Source organism: Aquarana catesbeiana, linkage group LG04 (genome assembly GCF_042186555.1).
Source record: "Aquarana catesbeiana isolate 2022-GZ linkage group LG04, ASM4218655v1, whole genome shotgun sequence".
In the NCBI taxonomy this organism is placed as follows: domain Eukaryota; kingdom Metazoa; phylum Chordata; class Amphibia; order Anura; family Ranidae; genus Aquarana; species Aquarana catesbeiana.
The window spans coordinates 669,151,662-669,174,014 of NC_133327.1; the positions used below are offsets into that span (position 1 = coordinate 669,151,662).

Consider the following 22,353-nt stretch of genomic DNA (forward strand, 5'->3'; position numbering starts at 1 on the left):
AGATCGCATGCCTAGCTAAATGTATATAATGTCTGTATGTACGCTGGGAACCTGAAACCACAGATGTTATTTTAAACATGAATGTAAGAACTCAACCATCAACGGAATGAAAATAGACCCCGACTCCGACCTCTTCACCAATCTATTCCACTACACCGGGGGAGCGGAGAAACCCCGGATCAGCAGAGAGGCAAACTCTTCAAGACTTCCCAACTATGATGTGATAATGAAATGGTCCTGTCATCACTGGATCAGGACATCAATGGGGATCGCAAAATCAGCAGTCATGGAGGTACAAACAGTATTACTCCAGACTACTGACCACCTTCATATTGGGAGTTTTACATCAACCATTTAGATACCATACACACCAAGATTTTTTGCAGATTTTTGTCTTCAGATTTACCAAAACCATATAATATGGAGGTCAAACCTTAACTTAAGAGTTTCAATTTCTATGCAATCAGGCAGGCCTGGTTTTGCTAAATCTGCAGAATCTAATCGTGTGTATGGGGTCTTACACAAACTACTCAGATTATATTATTATTATATTATTCCTTATGGACTAACAGTTCTGTTCCAGTCCACCCCCCATAGACCCAGTTATTGCCCATTGAGTGACAACATCTTGTCTCTTGTAAAGCACGGAGAAGGAGAAGCCATGCTGTCATTTACTGCCCCACATGTCAAATATCTTGGCCTTTGCTGGGACAGAGCTGCACTCTGCATACGTTAGTGGCCAGGAGTGGTTAGAGATAAAGATGCCGGCTTGCCTGCCAAATAAAAAAAAAAAAAACCCCTCCAAAATTTCATATCAGTGACGTAAAAATGTAAAAATCACCTGATGAAGTGTGAGAACATCTTTTGCCAAAAAGTATCCCATTTCATCCGATTATGAAAGTTATAGAATCAAACCTTCTTCAACACCGGGTACTTTCACCCCCCTTTCTGCCCAGGCCAATTTTCAGCTTTCAGTGCTGTTCTATTTTTTTTTTTATTTTTAATAAACATTAAAAACAATGCTAAGAATTACACCAGCTCCCAACAAATTCCATAGGACCACCAAACTGATAAAGTGTAGTGTACTCCTCTATTCAAACTGCTCAAGCTACAGAGTCTGCCAGACAGAAAGCGCAAGGAGGTTTCTATAGCATCTTAGTGCAAACCATAAGGCAATAGAATGCAGCTTACAGTCTATCAATAGATGCAATTCAGTGCTGTTTTTTGGCAACAATTATGCAGTCATGCAAAACTATACCCAAACTAAAAATTCGCTTTAATGTTTTTTTTTTTGGTGCGTGCTGCTGTCAGTCAGTGAGCCAATGAGGGAAGACAGGAAGCGGGGCCGAGCAGCAGCATCACCACGTCTGAATGGACACACAGAGCTGAGGATCGACTGCCCCCATAGCAAGTTGTTTGCTGTGGGGGCACTCAGCAGGAGGGAGGGACCAGGAGCAAAGAAGAGGGACCTTAAAAGAGGCGTATCGGGGCTGCTCTGTGCAAAACCATTGCACAGAGCAGCTAAGTAGAACAGGTTTGTTATTTATAAACCAAAAAAAAAAAAAAAACACACGAATTTAGTATCACTTTAACTTGAGGCAGGGCTTTTTTTCAGGGGGAACTTGGTGGAACTCAGTTCCACCACCTCTGGCTCAGACCCCTTGGTGCCTGCTCACCACAATCACTCGTAAACACAGAAGTCTGGTTTCTGTGTTTAGAAGTGACAGCTCTGCACTCCGTGTGTAACCCCCATGAACTCTGCACTCTGTATGTAATGCAATCCTGATATTTAATGCCCCTTTAAGACCCTTCTACTGTTTGTGAAAGATGACCACACCCACTATTTGATGTGATTTGGAGGGTGTGTGTGGGGGGGGGGGAGGGTGTGTGTGGGGGGGGGAGGGTTTTGGGGGGGGGGGGTCGTGGTTGAGATCCAGCACCTATTGTTTGAGGAAAAAAAGCCCTGACTTAAGGTATAGGTGGCTATAGGGCAGTGATGGCGAACCTTGGCACCCCAGATGTTTTAGAACTACATTTCCCATGGTGCTCAACTACACTGCAGAGTGGCTGAGCATCATGGGAAATGCAGCTGGGGTGGCAAGGTTCACCATCACTGCTATAGGGTAATGCTATTACTCTAATGTTCCCACTACAGACTACTGAGGTCCGAGGGCCACACATATACCAAAGGGCCGCACGCAGCTCTCGGGCTGCAGGTTGGCCACCAAGGAAGTAGGGGAGTGCAAGCAGGAGACCCCTGAGGTTTAGTCTCCATTCACACTGCAGCATTTTTTAAATTCATTCCTCTAGGACTGCACTCAACATACAGAAACTTATTATTTCCAATTGTCCCTGGTTCATACATCAGATTTTTTTCTCCTGGGGCATATTCAGGCATTTCTAGCTCCATAGATTTCAATAGGAACACTCGTGGACATGTGACATTCACAGTTTTTCACCTGAAGAATGCCTCTCCTCCCCTTACCCAACCCATAAAACAAAAAAAACAAAAAAAAGTTACACTGCCAAATGTGATCCATTTCCTTTAGTGGGGTCCTCTCCAGGTACAGAAGACATCAGCTGAGGGGACCGGCACCATCTCAGGCCGATATGCAATGGTGGATTAGTGGTCCCCAGTCTGAAAACTGCAGTGGCAAGAAACCTGAATTGGGATACTTAGGCCTCTTTCACACGGATGATCCGTTCAGGTCCGCCTGTCAGTTTTTTAAGCGGACTCTCCATAGATCTCTATGGAGCGTCGGATGTCAGCTGTGACATGTCTGCTGACATCCGACCCACTCCGATCCGAAAAAGTGTAACGGAGGAAAAAACCTACTTTTCCATCCGTTTTTCGGATCGGATCGGGTGACGACGGACTCTGCGGTCCGTCATCATCCGATCCCCCATAGGGGAGAGCGGCGCTCTGACAGGTCCGTCACTGCACAGGACCTGTCATCTGCCTGCTCAGTGGGGATCAGCGGAGCGATCCCCTGCTGAGCAGAGCGGGCTCCGTACAGCGGGGGATCACTCCACTGATCCCCGCTGAGCAGGCAGATGACAGGTGTGCCGCGACGGACCTGTCAGAGCGCAGCTCTCCCCTATGGGGGATCGGATGATGACGGACCGTAGAGTCCGTCGTCACCCGATCCGATCACGGATTGAAAAGTAGGTTTTTCTTCCGTTACACTTTTTCGGATCGGAGCGGGTCGGATGCCAGCGGACAGGTCACAGCTGACATCCGACGCTCCATAGAGATCTATGGAGGGTCCGTTCAGGTCCGCCTAAAAAACTGACAGGCGGACCTGAACGGATCGTCAGTGTGAAAGAGGCCTAAGGCTTATTTTTTTTTCTCCACCTGGTGAAAGAAAACATTTAAAAGGGGGCGGGGTTTGCAGTTTGTTTATGTTTTGTCCAGGGAGGTTTCAAGAGTCAGCAGGTTTTAGTATCCTCAGGCAAAGCTTCAACACTTCCAAGCTGTGTGAAAATATGCTGCTATACCCCACTTTCATGTGTTTGTATTCACCCATCATTATGATGGATGGCCTCACTGACCAAAAGAATGTGTAAAACCAGAGTGAATGGAGGAGCTTCAGCAATGAGAAAATGCTAAAATCGCACAATCAGAATGGCCCTGCATATGGGGAGTATACTGTCATGCCTCCGGGGGCCTGCCTGTCAAACCTGACAGCAGCTTAAGTCTCTTTAAGAAATTGCTGACCGCAGCCTGTCAGCTACACTAACAAACACACAAACACACTTCAGTTCAGCCAATTATTCGCTAAAATACCCTTACTATGCATATACAGTAAGGGTGTATTCACACTTGCAAATGCACCCTTTCTGCGATTACATCTCCTGCAGCTAATCGCACCCACTCAATCACATCAGCCCTGGAGGCAGAGACACATATCATCGCTGCATGTAGATATTACATGCGAGTGGGTGCGATTAGCTGCGGGAACCAACAGCCTCCCATTGCTTTCAATAGGGGTGCCTCTTGCAGCTAATCGTCGGAACCTCTTCTGGGGTTCTCACATATATTCACAGGCAGGGTGAATTCACAAGTGTAAATGCACCCTAATACAATCCAACATGCTTTCAGGCACTCAAAGCTAGGAGGAAATACATTGGAACAGCCATCCAGGCTATGCAGTGTGGCAGATGTTTATAAGCCACAAGGCTGTCAAAAAAAATAATAAAAATAGAAAATATATTAAAATATAATATAATATAATAGATATAGATATATATATTTTTTTTTATTTCAACTGTAGGCTATGCTTTAAAAGAAGTATGGAGTTCTTTTTTTTTTATGCTGCATCGGTTTCCTGCCAGTTCTAATGCTGGCCATACACTATATGAAAAATCGGCCGAAATTCGTCATTTAGACAGTTCGTTCGTTTTTCACCCTGTTAATGGGCACAAAACCGATAATCGTTGGGACGTTTGAGCCAAAAAAACAAAGGACAAGTTTGGAAATTTTCTGCCAAACGAACGATAAATTGAAAGGTTAATGGTTTCCCGTCAGAACTGTCTGCACTAGGTATATGTAAAAAAAAAATGAACAAAAAAAAAAAAATGCATTTATTTATGTCCACTGAACATCGGTCATTACACGATGGCACCATAGTTTGCGCTCACAGCTGAATGTTCGTTTTTCGAAAATGGGTTTGGCTGATTTTTCGTATAGTGTATGGCCAGCATAAGACTGAGAACAATCTAACATTGCTGATCGTTAAGTTCTCTGTGAGCAGAGAGCTGGTGACTGTCAGACAAGATCTGCCCCCACACATGCTTACTAGAGCACTGGGCTGTGGAGGGGGCAGAGTGGCCGGCTCCGGCTTTCAGTGGCTCGCTGAGAGGCTGAGCCAGATGGCGGTCCAGGCTTCTGGGTGGATCCCAACCATATGGTCACGATCTTTCCTCAGCCTGGGCCGGCTCTGTGACGTCAGCCGACAGCAGGCTTCAGCCCGCTGTCTGCTGAAAAAAAAAAAAAAAAAAAAAAAAAAAAAAAAAAAAAAGGGGTCACAAGAGTGCAGAAGGAACTGCATTCCTGTGATTCATAGAAGTACAGCCAAACAAGGTTTAGCTGTCCTTCTCCTTTAAGTCTGCTGACCACTATAATCAAAAAGGTCATCAGTATTATATTAACAAGAGGTAATCAATGTTTAGGATACATGTAGAAGAATCATGGTAAAGATGGAGTATGAACATGACTAGAGGCAGGGCTCTGCAAAGTTCAGCCGGTGATAGTCCTGTACATCAGAGAAGCCTCTACTTGCCAGCTCATTAGCTAAAATGTTTGCTTGGAAGAGAAATCAAAGCAATTTGGTAAGATGCCACATTCAGTTTCACACGAACAGAAAATGGATCACGTGCTACCAGTGCGATTGGCACGAAACAAAATACGCCTTTAAAAATTCATATATTTTTCAAAAAAACAAGATGAGGCATTTCACACTCTATCCTGAATCTTTGTGACTGCCATAAAAAATAAACGTGTACAAATCACTTCATAATCCTGATATGTACCTGCTGTACCATGTACTTGTATGAGAAAGGCTCCTGTTCTCTTTGTATTGCTTTCTTTATGTTAAAGCGGAAGTAAACCCATCCACAAAACGGTTTCATTTCCGGCACGTGCCGGAAATGTAACACTCCCATTGGTTGTGCTCTCAACCAAACTGTCAAACCATCCAATGGCTGGTGTCTAAACTGATCACATGAGCAGCATCATGGCAGTTGTAGATTAAACAGAGGCAAAGATGGCAGCTTCCCTGGCTGAAAACGATAGGAGGGTTTACTTACACTTTAAATCCCTGGTGTTCCCGCCAATTCCTCTGTTCTATTAAAAACTGACTACTAGAGCTGCACGATTAATCGTTAAAGAACCGAGATTCAGTGCAGAGAGAGCTCTCTGCTCAAACCAACAACTGTTAAGAAAAAAAAAACAAAACAAAAAAAAAAAAAAAACCGACCTGTAGGGGCGCCGCTCTCCTCTATGGGGGATCGGATGAAGAAGGACCGTAGAGTGCGTTTTCATCCGATGACGGATAGAAAAGTAGGGTTCGTCATCAGAAACGGAGCATAGCAGAGACTGATGTCATTGGATGTTCATCCGCTATCCCATAGGGATACATGTGTGTCCGTGTTTAATCCGAAAACTGATGGATGAAAAAAAACGGACATACGGTCCACCCGTGTGAAAGGGCCCTAAGGCTCAGTTTTCACTTGTGCAACTTGTCCCGCGACTTGGGACTGCAAAGCTGCACCCCATGATTTCCAGTGAGCACCGTTCATATCTGTGCGACTTCAAAAGTAGTCCCTGCACTACTTTGGTCTGACTTTGATGCAACTTGAGGTCCATAGACCGAACCGAGTAAGGGGCCGGTCCTGGCCCCTTACCATATGATCAGCTGTCAGCCAATGACAGCTGATTACATGATGTAAACAAAAGCTTGGTAATCATTTTTTTTTCTCTCCTCACGCTGACAACGCGAGGAGAAAAAAAAAAGCCGATCACCGGCTCATCTGCAAGGGACATCGGTCCCGAAGAGGCAATTATGCCTCATCTGTGCACACTAGTACCCCCTGCCACCTACCACTGCCACCTGTCAGTGCCCACCAGTGGTGCCAATCAGTGCCACTGATCAGTGCCCATGATTGCCATCCATCAGTGCACATTCAATGAAGGAGAAAAATTACCCGTTTTAAAATTTTATAACAAAATAAAAAATACAATTTTTTTTTTTTTTTTAAATTCGGTCTTTACATTTTTTTAACATAAAATAAAAACCGCAGAGGTGATCAAATACCACCAAAAGAAATCTCTATGTGGGGAAAAAATGATAAAAATTTCATTTGAGTACAGTGTTGTATGACCGCGCAATTGTCATTCAAAGTGCAACAGCGCTGAAAGCTAAAAATTAGTCTGGACAGGAGGGGGGTTTAAGTGCCCAGTAGGCAAGTGGTTAATAAAACACACACTCACCTGTCCAGCGATGTGGCCGCCCAAAGCCTCGCTCCTCTCCGTGGCATTGCTTGTGGGCACCCGGCTTTGACAGCTTGCGGCTTCACACCCGGATGCACACTGCGCGAGTCACGCTGTGCACCCTGAATGGCTGGGCAATCTTCTGGGACCTGTGACATGTCCCAGAAGATTGAAGGGAGGGGCCGACTAGGCGACCCGAGCGGAAGTGGGAGCTGGGTACCTGTCAAAAAGAAATGACTTGCCAAAATGTGGCATGTAAGGGGGGGGGTCAGGATTCCTCTATTCAGAAGTTCCACTTTTGGGTAGCAGTCCTTAAGTAGTTAAAACAAAAAAAAAAACAAAAAAAATGGACCCCATTTGGGTGAAGTTTCGTGAAGTCCTCCCTCCTCCTCTACCATATTTGGCATTTTTTTTTCTTTCCCCCCCCAGACAGGTACCAGCTTCCACTTCTCCAGTTCTCCTCCTCCCCCCTCCCCAAAGTCTTCTGGGATATCCTCATTTTCTGGCGAGTCTAATGGGCACGAATTGAAGGGGATCTCCCTAACAAAACACAGATGGCAAAAAAAAAAGAAAGTGGTTATACTTGAATGTCAGCACAGTATGTCATTTCCCCCCCAAGGTGGCAATGCAATATTTACAGCTGTGACTGCAAAAGCAGGAAAAAAAAAAACAAAACCCCTAGCTATACAATTTAGTGTTTGTGTAAATGCTTATTAGGCGTCACCGTTTTCAAAATGGTATTTCAGTCAAAATTGCATTTATTTTGCATCACCATAAAACGTCACTTAGGCTAAGGCTGGCCATACATTATACAAATTCTTGTAAAACTTTCCTTAAGATTTACCAATAAGTCAACAAACGTCAAGGTCAAACCTAAAACACTTTAAATTTGTATGCAACCAGGCAGGCCCCTTACACTACACAACTGAAGGTAAATCTAAAAAGGAAATTGTACTAGAAAATTGTATAATGTATGACCAGCTTTAGTTTACACCAACTTCAAAAGCAGGAGTTGCACGAGCGTTCTTTAACGCTCCGTGAATGCTTTCCAAAATTGTGTGCATTGCAGCGCCCAATGGTGTTCACATGGAGGCGATAGCTTTCCATCGTAATTGACCCGAAGTGTCCTTTTGCCACTTCCAAAACACTTCCACTGATGTTAAATGTAAAAACACTGCAAAAGCGTCAAATGCGCCTATTGCAATTAAAGCGCCTTTGAGATGCAATTAGAAAGCATTACTAGTCGAGAGAATACAAAAATCTAGCAAACGTTTTTAACGCGATACAAACATGAAAAATGCATAAAAATGGGCCATTAATACACTTTAAAGCTTTTGGTGGATTAATGGGCGCTCAAATTTCTTTGCATGTCTAAATGAGCCCTTATGGAAGAAAATAAGACGTGTATAAATAACGTTGTTGTAACCAAGATCTCTGGTCATTTACACTTCATTTATCAACATAACCCAGAAGCAACCGAAGATGTATACGTTTTACACTCTCCGGCGGCGTGACAGTACTACACTCGTAGTAGCGGCGCCAGTGTGACAGTACTGTACTAGTAGTAGCGGCAGTGTGACAGTACTGTACTAGTAGTAGCGGCAGTGTGACAGTACTGTACTAGTAGTAGCGGCAGTGTGACAGTACTGTACTAGTAGTAGCGGCAGTGTGACAGTACTGTACTAGTAGTAGCGGCAGTGTGACAGTACTGTACTAGTAGTAGCGGCAGTGTGACAGTACTGTACTAGTAGTAGCGGCAGTGTGACAGTACTGTACTAGTAGTAGCGGCAGTGTGACAGTACTGTACTAGTAGTAGCGGCAGTGTGACAGTACTGTACTAGTAGTAGCGGCAGTGTGACAGTACTGTACTAGTAGTAGCGGCAGTGTGACAGTACTGTACTAGTAGTAGCGGCAGTGTGACAGTACTATACTAGTAGTAGCGGCAGTGTGACAGTACTGTACTAGTAGTAGCGGCAGTGTGACAGTACTGTACTAGTAGTAGCGGCAGTGTGACAGTACTGTACTAGTAGTAGCGGCAGTGTGACAGTACTGTACTAGTAGTAGCGGCAGTGTGACAGTACTGTACTAGTAGTAGCGGCAGTGTGACAGTACTGTACTAGTAGTAGCGGCAGTGTGACAGTACTGTACTAGTAGTAGCGGCAGTGTGACAGTACTGTACTAGTAGTAGCGGCAGTGTGACAGTACTGTACTAGTAGTAGCGGCAGTGTGACAGTACTGTACTAGTAGTAGCGGCAGTGTGACAGTACTGTACTAGTAGTAGCGGCAGTGTGACAGTACTGTACTAGTAGTAGCGGCAGTGTGACAGTACTATACTAGTAGTAGCGGCAGTGTGACAGTACTATACTAGTAGTAGCGGCAGTGTGACAGTACTATACTAGTAGTAGCGGCAGTGTGACAGTACTGTACTAGTAGTAGCGGCAGTGTGACAGTACTGTACTAGTAGTAGCGGCAGTGTGACAGTACTGTACTAGTAGTAGCGGCAGTGTGACAGTACTGTACTAGTAGTAGCGGCAGTGTGACAGTACTGTACTAGTAGTAGCGGCAGTGTGACAGTACTATACTAGTAGTAGCGGCAGTGTGACAGTACTGTACTAGTAGTAGCGGCAGTGTGACAGTACTGTACTAGTAGTAGCGGCAGTGTGACAGTACTGTACTAGTAGTAGCGGCAGTGTGACAGTACTATACTAGTAGTAGCGGCAGTGTGACAGTACTGTACTAGTAGTAGCAGCAGTGTGACAGTACTGTACTAGTAGTAGCGGCAGTACTACTCACAGGATGAGGATTACACCTTGTACACAAGAGGATGATAATGATATTCTACTCTCAGAATTACTTTAGGTTCCTGTTGGGAAATTGCAGAGGCCACTCTGCACGATTCAGTACAGACCTCTGCTTCTCTGCAGAATATCGCACACAATGCAGTAGAGTCAGGAAAACTAATAAGTTGAAGTACACAAGAATACTGAAGACAGACATACACTCCACACCCTGCCAGGACTAGGACTGTCTACACTCCTCTATATAGCAAAACTGCTGGAGAGAACACACAGGAAAAATATACAATCAGTGCAGAGGAAATCACTTGTTCTGCATACTATTGTAATGCCCTGAGCTGTAGGCCCGTCTCCTCCTTGCTGTGTCTATAAAGGTATGGTGGCATCATGGCAATCCATTGGGTAGCTTAGTACATATGCCTTGCAGCACTTGTCTCCTGGGGTCAGTTCCACAAGGGCACTAAGTACATGGAGTCTGTATATATCCAGCATGTTTGCAATGGGTTTCATATTACAGTCCAAACACTTGCTGGAAGGTGAATTGCGTTGATGTGGTAGAGAGGAGTGAATTGGAAGCTTTTACGAGTAGGGAGTGGTGTGAAGGTGCTCAGATTCTACAAAAAGAACAGCAAAACTATAAGTTATATTAAAGATCTGAGAAGCAATAACAATTACTACACTGGTATTTTCTTGCTGCAGCTTCTACTGCACACTGAGAGAAGCTCACAGTGTGCTGCGAGTATACAATTTGACTACAGAAGATGAGCCTTATACTGAATGCAGGGTCCTGGGTTTAGTAACACGATCTGGTCTCCCACAGCACACAGAACATGGAAATGCAATTATTTTAGTAAATATAAAACTGCTAAATACATTTTCTCATTAGCAGTCTTGTGACTTCTATCAATGTCTGGTTAAAGCTTGTAGGAGGAGTTTTCACTCCCTCTGACTGACCTATGAGGATGCTGGACCCTTGCCCCACTGTCTGGACAGTGCTGATTGGCCCTGTGCTGATCACATGCTTCCTCCCAAGAAATAAAAATCCTGTCTAGCAATACACACCAAACTGAGCATGTGCAGAGTGACTCCACTAGCTCTGTACTATCAACAGATCAATTGGGGACAGTGCAAGAAAGGGAGGATCAGAGAAGACAGGTTCAAACAGCATTTGATGTAGAGGATTAACCCCTTAGGTTCCACAGTGAGTATAACAAGCATGCTTTACTGCATATACAGACTGATTGTACTGTTGTGGGTTTAGTAACACTAACAAGCATGTAAGAATAAAGGGAAGGTTGGAGTTCAACCTTAAACAGTATACCAAAAAGAAAACCTCCCTGCCCCTATCAACCAATCAAGAGGATTCTCTCACCCACAATGCTTTACTGAAGAAATAACAGACAGCTGGTTGGCCGATATAAGAAACGAGACATTAGCCTCATAGGCAGCCCCATCTATCAGAGTTCGTATTAACAAAAAAGGCAAACATCTCAGTACTAGACCCCCCCCCCCCGGATGTACCATTATTAGCTCATACTCAGTGACCACACAGATCTGCTGATAGCGGGCATTGTGCGCCGGGTGATGACCTCACCACACTGCTACACAATCCTAAAATATGACTCGGGACCTGTTGTAACAAAGTCTACAGCACATGGCCGTGGCCTGCAAGGACAGTACAGGTCATTTATTAACCCAGACATCGGGTCATGGAGGAGAGGGATGCAGAATCCTCTCCACATGGGACTAGTCTGAGGAAGAGAGAGAGAGAGAGAGAGAGAGAGAGAATGAGTAAACCCCGGCTGATGGAAGTGATGGGGGAGCCTGATACCAGTCATTCCCCCCCCCCACCGCAGCCAAGGCCTTGTCAGCCATGAATCCAGCTTCTCTAAGCAGCTGGCACACATCACTCCCCACCCAGACATCAAAATCACTATTATGCACGCTCACTGCCCACACCCCACCCATCACAGAAGCATGGCCAGCACAGACCTGCCATCTCCAGGGGAAAGCAATGGAAAAAAGGGTAAAAAGGAGATAGATCTGAGCATCCAGATGTGTGCAGTGCAAGGGAGGGCCTGCTATATGGGCATGCTATATCCCTTATATACAGGGCGAGGGATGGGCGTCCTTATAGTCAGGGCGAGGGATGGGCGTCCTTATAGTCAGGGCGAGGGATGGGCGTCCTATATCCCCAATATACAGTGCAAGGGATGGGCATGCTATATACAGTGCGAAGGATGGGTATGCTATATACAGTGCAAGGGATGGGCATGCTATATACAGTGCAAGGGATGGGCATGCTATATACAGTGCAAGGGATGGGCATGCTATATACAGTGCAAGGGATGGGCATGCTATATACAGTGCAAGGGATGGGCATGCTATATACAGTGCAAGGGATGGGCATGCTATATACAGTGCAAGGGATGGGCATGCTATATCCCTTATACACAGGGCGAGGGAGGGGCGTCCTATATCTCCTATATACAGTGCGAAGGAGGGGCATGTTATATACAGTGCAAGGGATGAGCATCCTATATCTCCTATATACTGTGTAAGGGATCAGGGCATCCTGTAAGGCAATGTTACTCAACTCCAGTCCTTAAGTACCCCCAACAGGTCATGTTTTCAGGCTCTTCATTATTTTTCACAGGTGATTTGATCAGTTTCACTGCCTTAGTAAGTACCACACCTGTTTCATCTGAGGGAAATCCTGAAAACATGACCTGTTGGGGGTAATTGAGGATTGGAGTTGAGAAAACACTGGTGTAAGGGATCGGGGCATACATACAATGCCCTCCCTTATACACACACACACAATATAAAAATATATATATATATATATATATATATATATATATATATATATATATATATATATATATATATATATATATATATATATATATATATATATATATATATATATATATATATATATATATATATATATATATATACATACATATACATATATACATACATATTGCCCTCCGATCCCTTAAACAGTGTGCATATATACATACATACATACACAGTGCAAGGGATCGGGAATAATAATAATGATAGATAGCTAGGAGAATCCTATATCTCCTATATATAGTACATTAGGTGGAGCAGACATGATGATTAACATCCAAACAGCAGTAAAGCGTTGCTCCTGCCTCATGGCCTACATCCCGACCAGAGACTCCGCACTTCACCCATCACACTATAGCTGCTGACAAAGAAGACTGGGACTGTTTTCATAATGCACCATGTGATCTGCAATCTTCATGAACAGACACAATCATCCGGTACACACTGACACCTATATAGGACGTACACAGCAACTCATGTTCTATGTAGGAGATATATCAATAAATAAAAGTTTGCTGGTTAGCAATCACAGCACTGAGGTCCTTGGTTTGGACTCCCAGCCAGGACACTATCTGCATGGAGTATGCATGCTCTGGCGTTTCCTCCCACGCTCCGCAGACATGCTGGTAGGTTAATTGGCTCCTGTCTAAACTGGCCCTGGTATGCGTGTCAGATAGGAACCTTCGATTGTAAGCTCCTTGAGGGCAGGGATTGACGTGAATGTACATTATGTAAAGTGCTGCATTGTTGGCACGATATAAAGATCTGTAATAAATAATAAATACGTCTCATGTGCTGACAACAGAGGACGATATGATGAGGGGATTAGATCACCAAGGTTGAGGTCACATTATGTTCACATGCAGCTCACAGCCGGGGTCCGGTGAGTCCCCGTTCACCATTTCAGGTCCGATTTTAGCCCGAACTTTTGGCTGAATTCTGATCTGAAAAACGGACCAAAAGACGCGCAGGACTCCTGTGCAAATTCTCACCGGAGATATGTGACTCCGCTCTATAGAGATCCGGTCAAAATCTCCCACTATTGCAAATTGGATGCCGAGAACCCACACCCAGTTCACAAATGTGTGAACCCAGCCTGAAACTTGTACTGCAGCAAATCTAAAGCTGACAACAATGAGGTTCCTTTTACTAAAAAGGCAAATAAATAGCCTGTTCCCTTGCAAAGTGCAACTTCCCATGCAAAGTGAATTTTTCCCAGAGAAGGAGGTGAAGCTCATCCAAAAATGTGCATGCAAAAAATCTGATTTTTTTTTAATCTTGCACATGCAAAATAAAATCTCACCACATTCACCAAGCCTTGGGTGCATTGCAAAGTGTCCAGCCTATTTGCCTTTAGAACATCAACCCCATTGTGTAGTCAGATCTGTAGTAAGGGTTCCCCTTTAACGCCACCGCACAGCCATGTGAGTAATCACAACTTCCACATTTCATCAGGGAGTGACTGAGGGTGACTAATGAATGACAGGAGCGGCCTGAGGGCAAACCAACACTGCATTCCATTATATATCTCTATCAGAGGTGATTGTGGTAAACTTAGAGAAACACGCAGGTCGGGAATCATGAGCGATCTATGCTCAGGTTGCTTTTCAGAGGCATTTGACAGGCAGTGAGGGTGGTGACTTATCGACTCCTCACTGCCTGTCAAATGCCTCGGAAAAGCCAGTTTTAACCCTGTAAATGCCAAACCACTGCAGCATGCGTACACCCCCAGCTGCTGCCTAGGAAAAGGGGGAGTGGGAGTGCCTGCCCCCCTTCAACAGCAAGTGTCAACGAGCCTTTAAAGAGGAAGTAAACCCTGATGGGTTTTTCTTCCTTTCTTCTTTCTTGCAAAGTAAAGGCATAATATGTGCTAGTAGGCATCGCCTACTAGCACATTATGTGAAACTTACCTGCAAACTAAGCCCATGCTGTCCCCACAGCCATCTCCCCCCCCCCTTCCTTCCAGGGACGTGGACTCCGGCTCTGTGACTGGCTGGAGCCATTGGTCACGGCACACGCTCCTGAAGAAATGGCCGTTCCTTCAGAGCACATGCACCAATGACATCATCAGCACAGTGAATTATTATTATTGGTACTTACATAGTGCCATCAATTTACACAGCGCTTTTGTGTAGACCTCCTAACCGGCGCAGGTTTAGGAGATAATTACAGTACCTATTAGGTAAGTCTTATTCTAGGCTCACCTGTAGGTACAAATTTTACAAGGATCATTTTTCTCTCCTCTAGTCCTCAGGTTGACCCAGGGAAAGGCAATGCACCCCCTCCCCATACGTTATTCCAGCAGCTGCCCAAATACCCGAACAGCGACTGCATCCGATAGAACACAGCCACTGCTCCCCCCATCACTTTCCTTCCGCCTCCTTCAATTTCTAAGCCGACTTTTGTAATGCTGACACAGCCGCCTACATCTGGAATCAGCTGAGATTTGAGCCGACAATGTCTATGAATACGAGATTCTAATAGCCGGGACACTTCTCACAATTGGGGAGCGCAGGCATGACAGGCCTATTCATAACAAGCAGCATATGGATCAGCCCTGCAGCAGGTCAAAAATTACACGGACGAGCGTCCTTCTGCGAAGGAACCTGCCGGTGTTCAATCGTCCGGTCATCACATGAGGCTGCCATGCCTGAGATGACGTATGCCGGGGACCGGCCTGATATTCTTGGATGACATCATGCTACATAACCTTCACAATGTAACAATAGCTACTGCCCGTGATTGGCTGAGGAAGGAGTAATAAGACTTCACGGTCATTGTGTGAAAACAAACTATAATCTTCAGAGAGGAAGGTCAGTCACACTATTCTGCACACTGAAACGTGGTGTGCCATGTGTGAGGGGGAGGGGAGCTACATTGTTACAACACCAGGCACAGCATACTTTGTTGCATTTTATATCATAGGATGACCCTCCATTGAGGTCTCTGCACACTGCTGGGACATGGAGAGTTCCCCCCATTGCGGTCTCTGCACACTGCTGGGACATGGAGAGTTCCCCCCATTGCGGTCTCTGCACACTGCTGGGACATGGAGAGTTCCCCCCATTGCGGTCTCTGCACACTGCTGGGACATGGAGAGTTCCCCCCATTGCGGGTCTGAGTGCCAGGAACACAACCCAATCTTGCAGAATCCAAAATCACAAGACAGCGGAGATGACATCCGTGGCCATTCATGTTTCAGCAAAAGTGGTCAGGGGCTGTTCCCGCTATGTCTCCACCCTCACTGCATTGCTAAATTCGTTGTTAGGATGCTGGCAGTTGGCCCACACAGCATCATTGGTTGTTATGATGCAGATAGGTACCCACATCATAACAACCAATGACATTGCACGTCATTGGTTACTAGGACACTTGGCTGCATAGTGTGAAGTGTTACCAGGATGCAGCCCTCCAACATAACCGACGAGACAGTACCACCCAGACGGCAGCTCCCTAGCAACCAATGACACTGCATTGCTTCAATGGTTTCTAGGATACAAAGCCCACCAGCACCATAACAACCAATGATGCTGTATGGCCAAAACCACCCAAATCAGAGAAGCCAATGATGCTGTGTAACTGGCTATTAAGATGCAGGTGGTTGGGCTTCAAAGCATCAACGGTTCCTAGGATGCTGGCACCAGGGCTGTACAGCCTCATTGGTTGTAATGATGCTGTGTCATTGATTGCTAGGATGCTGGCACCAGGGCTGTACAGCCTCATTGGTTGTAATGATGCTGTGTCATTGGTTGCTAGGATGCTGGCACCAGGGCTGTACAGCGTCACTGGTTGTAATGATGCTGTGTCATTGGTTGCTAGGATGCTGGCACCAGGGCTGTACAGAGTCATTGGTTGTACTGATGCTGTGTCATTGGTTGCTAGGATGCTGGCACCAGGGCTGTACAGAGTCATTGGTTGTAATGATGCTGTGTCATTGGTTGCTAGGATGCTGGCACCAGGGCTGTACAGAGTCACTGGTTGTAATGATGCTGTGTCATTGGTTGCTAGGATGCTGGCACCAGGGCTGTACAGAGTCACTGGTTATAATGATGCTGTGTCATTGGTTGCTAGGATGCTGGCACCAGGGCTGTACAGCGTCACTGGTTGTAATGATGCTGTGTCATTGGTTGCTAGGATGCTGGCACCAGGGCTGTACAGAGTCATTGGTTGCCAGGATGTAGGTGGCTGGGCTGCACAGCCTCGCTGGTTGCCAGGATGCAGGCGGCTGGGCTGCACAGTATCACTGGTTGCTAGGGTGCTGGCACCAGGGCTCAACAGCATCACACCTTGTAATGATGCTGCGTCATTGGTTGCTAGGATGACCAATAAAGAGGTACAGGCCTGTCATCTACATCCTAGCAACCAATGACACACACCATCACTGGTTGCTATGACACTGGCAGCCAGGCCGTGGTACCAAAAGGAGAAGAACCAATAATGCTGTGCAGCCTAGCCACCTGTGTACCAGCAACCAATGATAAACAGCACCATCGGTTGCTAGGATGCGGGGACCACAGGGTCATCGGTTGCTGCCTACATCATAACCACCAAGGAAGCCGTTCAGTGCAGGCAACTGCATGCACAGCGTTACTGGTTTGCTAGGATACCGGCAGCCAGGCCACAGTGTCATCGGTTGCCGATCCTGCATCCTAGCGGCCAAAAGGTGTCGGCACCTGCCAGCACCATAACAACCAATGAAGCAGTTTGCCACAGCCACCAGCATCCTAGCAACCAATGGCCATCACTGGTTGATAGGTGCTGGCAGGCAGGGTGCAGTGTCATTGGTTGCCATGCCAACATCCTAGCAACCAAATGTGTGTGTGTGGGGGCAATTGGCTGCACCCTAGCAACCAATGATGCTGGCATGGCTACCAGCATTGGTTGCTAGGATGCTGGCAGCCAGGGTGCAGGGTCATTGGTTGCCGATCCTGCATCCTAGCTGCCAAAAGGTGTTGGCGCCTGCCAGCGCCATAGCAATCAATGAAGCCATTTGCCAGAGCCACCAGCATCCTAGCAACCAATGATGGCCAGGGTGCAGTGTCATTGGTTACCAGGCCAACATCCTAGCAACCAAATGGGGGGAGGGTAACTGGCTGCACCCTAGCAACCAATGATGCTGGCTACCAGCATTGGTTGCTAGGATGCTGGCAGCCAGGGCGCAGTGTCATTGGTTGTCATGCCAACATTGTAGGGGTACAACATTTGGGGTGGGGGGAGAGGAAAGCACCCCCCTTGTGGTTGGCCTTCCTCAGGGACCCCCCTATTTCCATGTAGCTCTCTCTCTGTCTGAGGGCCCCTGTGTGAGGATTATGGGCGGGGTCGGACTCACCCACAGATCCGGTGGTGGTGGGGGGAGGTGGGCCGTACGGTGAGGTCGGGGTGTCGTGCTCCTCTTCTACAGGCGCGCTGGGGATGACGGGAAGGGCCCCCCGGGGGGGATGGGGGTCACTCCCGACACTGCTGGGCTCCTCGCTCTCCGGGGACGGCTCCAGGCTGTCCGAATAGCTGCGCCTGTCCTCCTCATCATCCTCGTACACCTCCCTGCGGGTGTACTGCCCTCCGGTCAGGTCCAGGATGTCGTCCATGTCGGGCTCCGGGGCGCCGTGACTGGATGAGATGTTCGGGGACTGGTCCTCCATGGCGGGCGGGCGGGCGGTGTGTGAGCGCTGAGCCGGCTGGAGAGAGAGAAGTGCGCCACCCGTCTGAGCGGAGATAACAATACTGAGGGAGGAGGAGGGAGGGGGAGGAGGAGGGAGACTCCGCGCCACGCCCTGGTGACTCAGGCTCTGCCGGGTGCAGCGGCCCCGCCCCTCCTCCGAGGACTCGCCCAATCAGGCAACCAGTGGGGGAGGGGGCGGGGCCACAGCTGCCTAACCGCGGCTGGAATGAGTGTAAAAAAAGCCGTCGTCCAATCACAAAGCCAGTCTTATAGACAAGAGGAGAGAGAGATGGCGGTTGCCATGGAAACCGTCTCGAACCGCTGCGCCTTTGAAGGACAAGCGGCTCGGCCAATAAGAAAGACACGAAAGGAACCTTCCGGAAAAATAGCAGAGAAGACGAAAGAAATGCGGATTCGGACACTAGTAAAAAAAAAAAAAAAAAATGTCATGGTTGCCGTGAGTTGGCAAGCCAATAAGCGGACGCTTTTGTGGAAATGACAGTGAGAGCAGCCAATAACTGTGTGGGTAGGCGGGGCCTTTGACCGGTAGCCGCGCCCCCTCTCTGGGGAATAAGAGTGGTGCTGATGGAGGGGGGCGGAGTCTTTGGCCGGCATCCTCCAGCTGTGCTGAGCTGTACAGAGAGGTGACCCTCCGCGCCAAGCTGTCCACACTGAATGCACACTCACTGCCAGCCACACAGGTCATCCACAAGACAGACACCCGCCTTAACCCTTTCACTGACCTTTTTGCACAAGTGTTGAAATGCACATTGTCGGTCTGAGGCCTCATGCCTACGGGCGATATAAAAAAAACGAGCTGTGAAGCTTAGTACCAACGACAGGAAAAAAAAAATCTGTGTTAAAAACGCAATTTTATCAGCGTTTTTGCATTGGCATCAAAGCGCGTTCAGCCGCGCTAGCTTTTAGCAGCATTTCTCTGCCTCTATTCAAAAATCAGTTCCCTATAGGAGCCCATTCATTTGAATAGAATTCGCACCCGAAGTCGGATCATGAATGATGATCCGACTTACGCCGCGACGTGTGTGCTGAGGATCTTGAAGGGGAACACCCGCCACAATAGAAAAAAAAATGGCATGGGGTCCCCCCCCAAGAGATACCAAACCCTTCGGTCTGGTATGGATTTTAAGCTGAATCCCTACGCCAAAAAAATGGCGTAGGGTCCCCCCCCCCCAAAATCCATACCAGACCCTTATCTGAGCACACAGCCCGGCAGGTCAGGAAAGGTGGAGGGATGAGCGAGCGCCCCCTCCTGGGCCATACCAGGCCACATGTCATCCGGAGGATGATGTCAGCGGGTGGCCCCGCTCTATGGCGCTATAAGTCATTGCACACAGCAGACCCAGCATTACCCCGGGAGATGGAATAAATAGAACGCTGGATAGCCGCACTCCAAAAAAGTTCACCTTTATTAAAAAATGGATATCAAAGCATCACAGGGCAATACAGACTTACTGCACAGCTGCTGACGCGTTTCACACCAGATATGGTGCTTAGTCATAGCTACTGACTAAGCACCATATCTGGTGTGAAACGTGTCATCAGCTGTGCAGTTAGTCTGTATTGCCCTGTGATGCTTTGATATCCATTTTTTAATAAAGGTGAACTTTTTTGGAGTGCGGCTATCCAGCGTTCTATTTCTTCCATTATCTCTGTTGCAAACAGAGCCAGCACCCTGCCTGATTGAGGAGACAGCTGTTCTTAGGAGTGGTGATTACGTTGGAGCGGTGCACTCCCATTACACCGGGAGATAGCGTTGACTCAACATCATAAGAAGAACAGAGGGAGAAGACCCAGCAGAAGAGTGAGAAGACAGCGGAGAGAGAAGACCCGACAGAAGACAGCGGAGAGAGGAGAAGAACTGGCAGAGGGAGAAGACATCGCCGGAGGAGGGAAAAGAGCTGGAGAGGGGAGAAGACATCGGAAGAGACGCCGGAGCTGCCTTAATAAAATACTTTAAAAACCTGTGTACTGTGTTTATTTCTGACTTTTTTTGGGTGAATGGGTAGGTGCCCTCCTGCCCCAAAGCACCCTCCCCATGTTGAGGGCATGTGGCCTAGTATGGTCCAGGAGAGGAGGGGCACTCGCTCGCCACCCCTTTCCTGACCTGCCGGGCTGCTTGCTCAGATAAGGGTCTGGTATGGATTTTTGCTGGGGGACCCTATGCCTTTTTTTGGTGTGGTGGTTGCCCTTACCAGACCGAAGGGCCTGGTATCTCTTGGGGGGGGGGGCCTTACGCCAATTTTTTTTTTTCATTGTGGCGGGTGTTCCCCTTCAAGATCCTCAGCACACAAGTCGCACCGCAAGTCAGATCATCATGATCCGACATCTGGTGCGACTTCTTTTCAAATCAATGGGCTCCCATAGGGAACCATTGATTTTTGAATAAAGGCAGAGAAACGCCCGACGAGGCTTAACGCTCTGTATACAGCAGTGGTTCTCAACCTGGGGGTCACCAAATCCTGGACTGTTCCTGAAGCCTGCACCGTTCTCCCAGCCTTTTTCACGGCCGCCCAGCAGGACTGTCCCTGGAGCCTGGGCTGATCCTGGAGCCTGCGGCCGCCCACTCAGCCTCTTCGCAGCCGCCCATTCAGTTCACGGCATGGCTGGGGGGGCAGAGACTAGAGGTCAGCTGACTGGTGAGGAATGTGAAGTGGGAGGGGCTGGAGGAGACCCTATCTCCCGTTTTTGGCATTGGTGTCACTGCGTGACACCACAGAGCTGGAGACACAGTGAGTAGCACTGCCTGTGATTAAAGTTGCCATTAAAAGTCCCCACTACAGTACCAATGTCCCTTTAACACAAGCCGGTTATCGGGTCTTTTTTCTGATCCCCATGCTGACAGCTTGAGGAAAGGAATGCCAATAACTGGCTTGTGTTTACATTGTGATCAGCTGTCATTGGACACAGCTGATGATGTGGCAGTGGCGGCCCGCGCATTGTGTGTGCACAGGCGCCGCCCCCCCATCCATGCGCCCGACCCCTTTCAGGACGCCGGATGCATGGACTCCTATGGCGGGGGTGGGAGGGTTTTTTTTTTTTTTTAAGCACCTGATTAGAGCCAGAGGCTCTAATAGGCTTCAAAATAGGGTGGGCTCGGGGCGCAGAGGGTGCGCCCTGATCCCACCCAATTGTGTAACAATAGCGAATAAAGTTTCCCTATTGGGGGGCTTGGCGCTTAGGAAGAGGAGCGGAGGAGACACACGCTGGACTGGAGGAAGGATACCTCCGCCGCCGCTCTGGTGCACTTGGAGAGGAGCCCGACGGTAAGTGCCTGACCACGGGGTCTGTCAGAGCTAAAAGCCACGAGCCACGCGTGGGGGGGGGGTTGGGGGTGCTGTTAGAGCCGCGAGCTCCGGGGGATTCCTCTGTCATAGCCCAGAGACGAGGACGGGGGGTGCTGTCAGAGCCTAGAGCCGCAAGATCCTTCACGGGGGGTGCCGCTGTCAGAGCCCAGAGACGGGGGGGGGGGGGAGGTGTGCTGTCAGAGCCTTGAGTTCCACAAGTGGGGGGTCGGGGATGTGCTGTCTAAGCCAGGGTCCTGTGCTGATCTGTATACCCTGATCTGTGAGGCTGAGCTTTATATACCCGATCACTGGGAACAGTAGATCTCTGTGATGTCACTAGGCAGAACGGGGAATCGCCTTGTTTACATAGGCAGTTCCCCATTCTGCCTCTCCTTACCGCGGTCCCCCTCAAAATCCATACTAAACCCTTATCTGAGCATGCACCCTGGCAGGTTAGGAAAGGGAGGGGACAAGGGACCCCCCTCCTGAACCATACCAGGCTGCATGCCCTCAACATGGGGGGATGGGTGCTTCAGGGTGGGGGGCTCTGCACCTTGCCCCCCAAGGGCCTTTTCCCCAGCTCTCTCTCTTTGCCAGGAAGGGAGGGGGGTGAGTCATAAGAGGGCCAATGAGAGCTGCAGAGCTGGAGGTGTGCCTCTGTACGTCTGTGTAAATCCAGGAAGTGAACAGGCAGCAGCTTCAGCTGCCCACAGTTAAAATAGATGTAGCCAGACTCAGTGG

General features: G+C 47.8%; 1 protein-coding gene and 1 non-coding gene across 6 annotated transcripts in view; both read right to left on the reverse strand.

Annotated features, from left to right (window-relative positions):
* Window positions 1-18,402, reverse strand: part of RTN4 (reticulon 4) — a 97,572-nt gene extending 79,170 nt beyond the window's left edge. For 2 of the 5 annotated variants that reach the window (XM_073628583.1, XM_073628582.1), the window contains exon 1: window positions 17,978-18,399. In XM_073628583.1, the coding sequence (XP_073484684.1) occupies window positions 17,978-18,287 (310 nt within the window). In that variant the 5' untranslated portion in view covers window positions 18,288-18,399. Of the gene's footprint in view, window positions 1-17,977 lie in introns of all 5 variants that reach the window. The other 3 variants (XM_073628585.1, XM_073628584.1, XM_073628581.1) reach the window with 2 other exon arrangements.
* On the reverse strand, window positions 1,079-1,210 carry LOC141142065 (small nucleolar RNA SNORA31). The gene has a single exon (XR_012244310.1). It is a non-coding gene; the product is annotated as a small nucleolar RNA SNORA31 (small nucleolar RNA).
* Window positions 18,403-22,353: the final 3,951 nt, after the last annotated feature.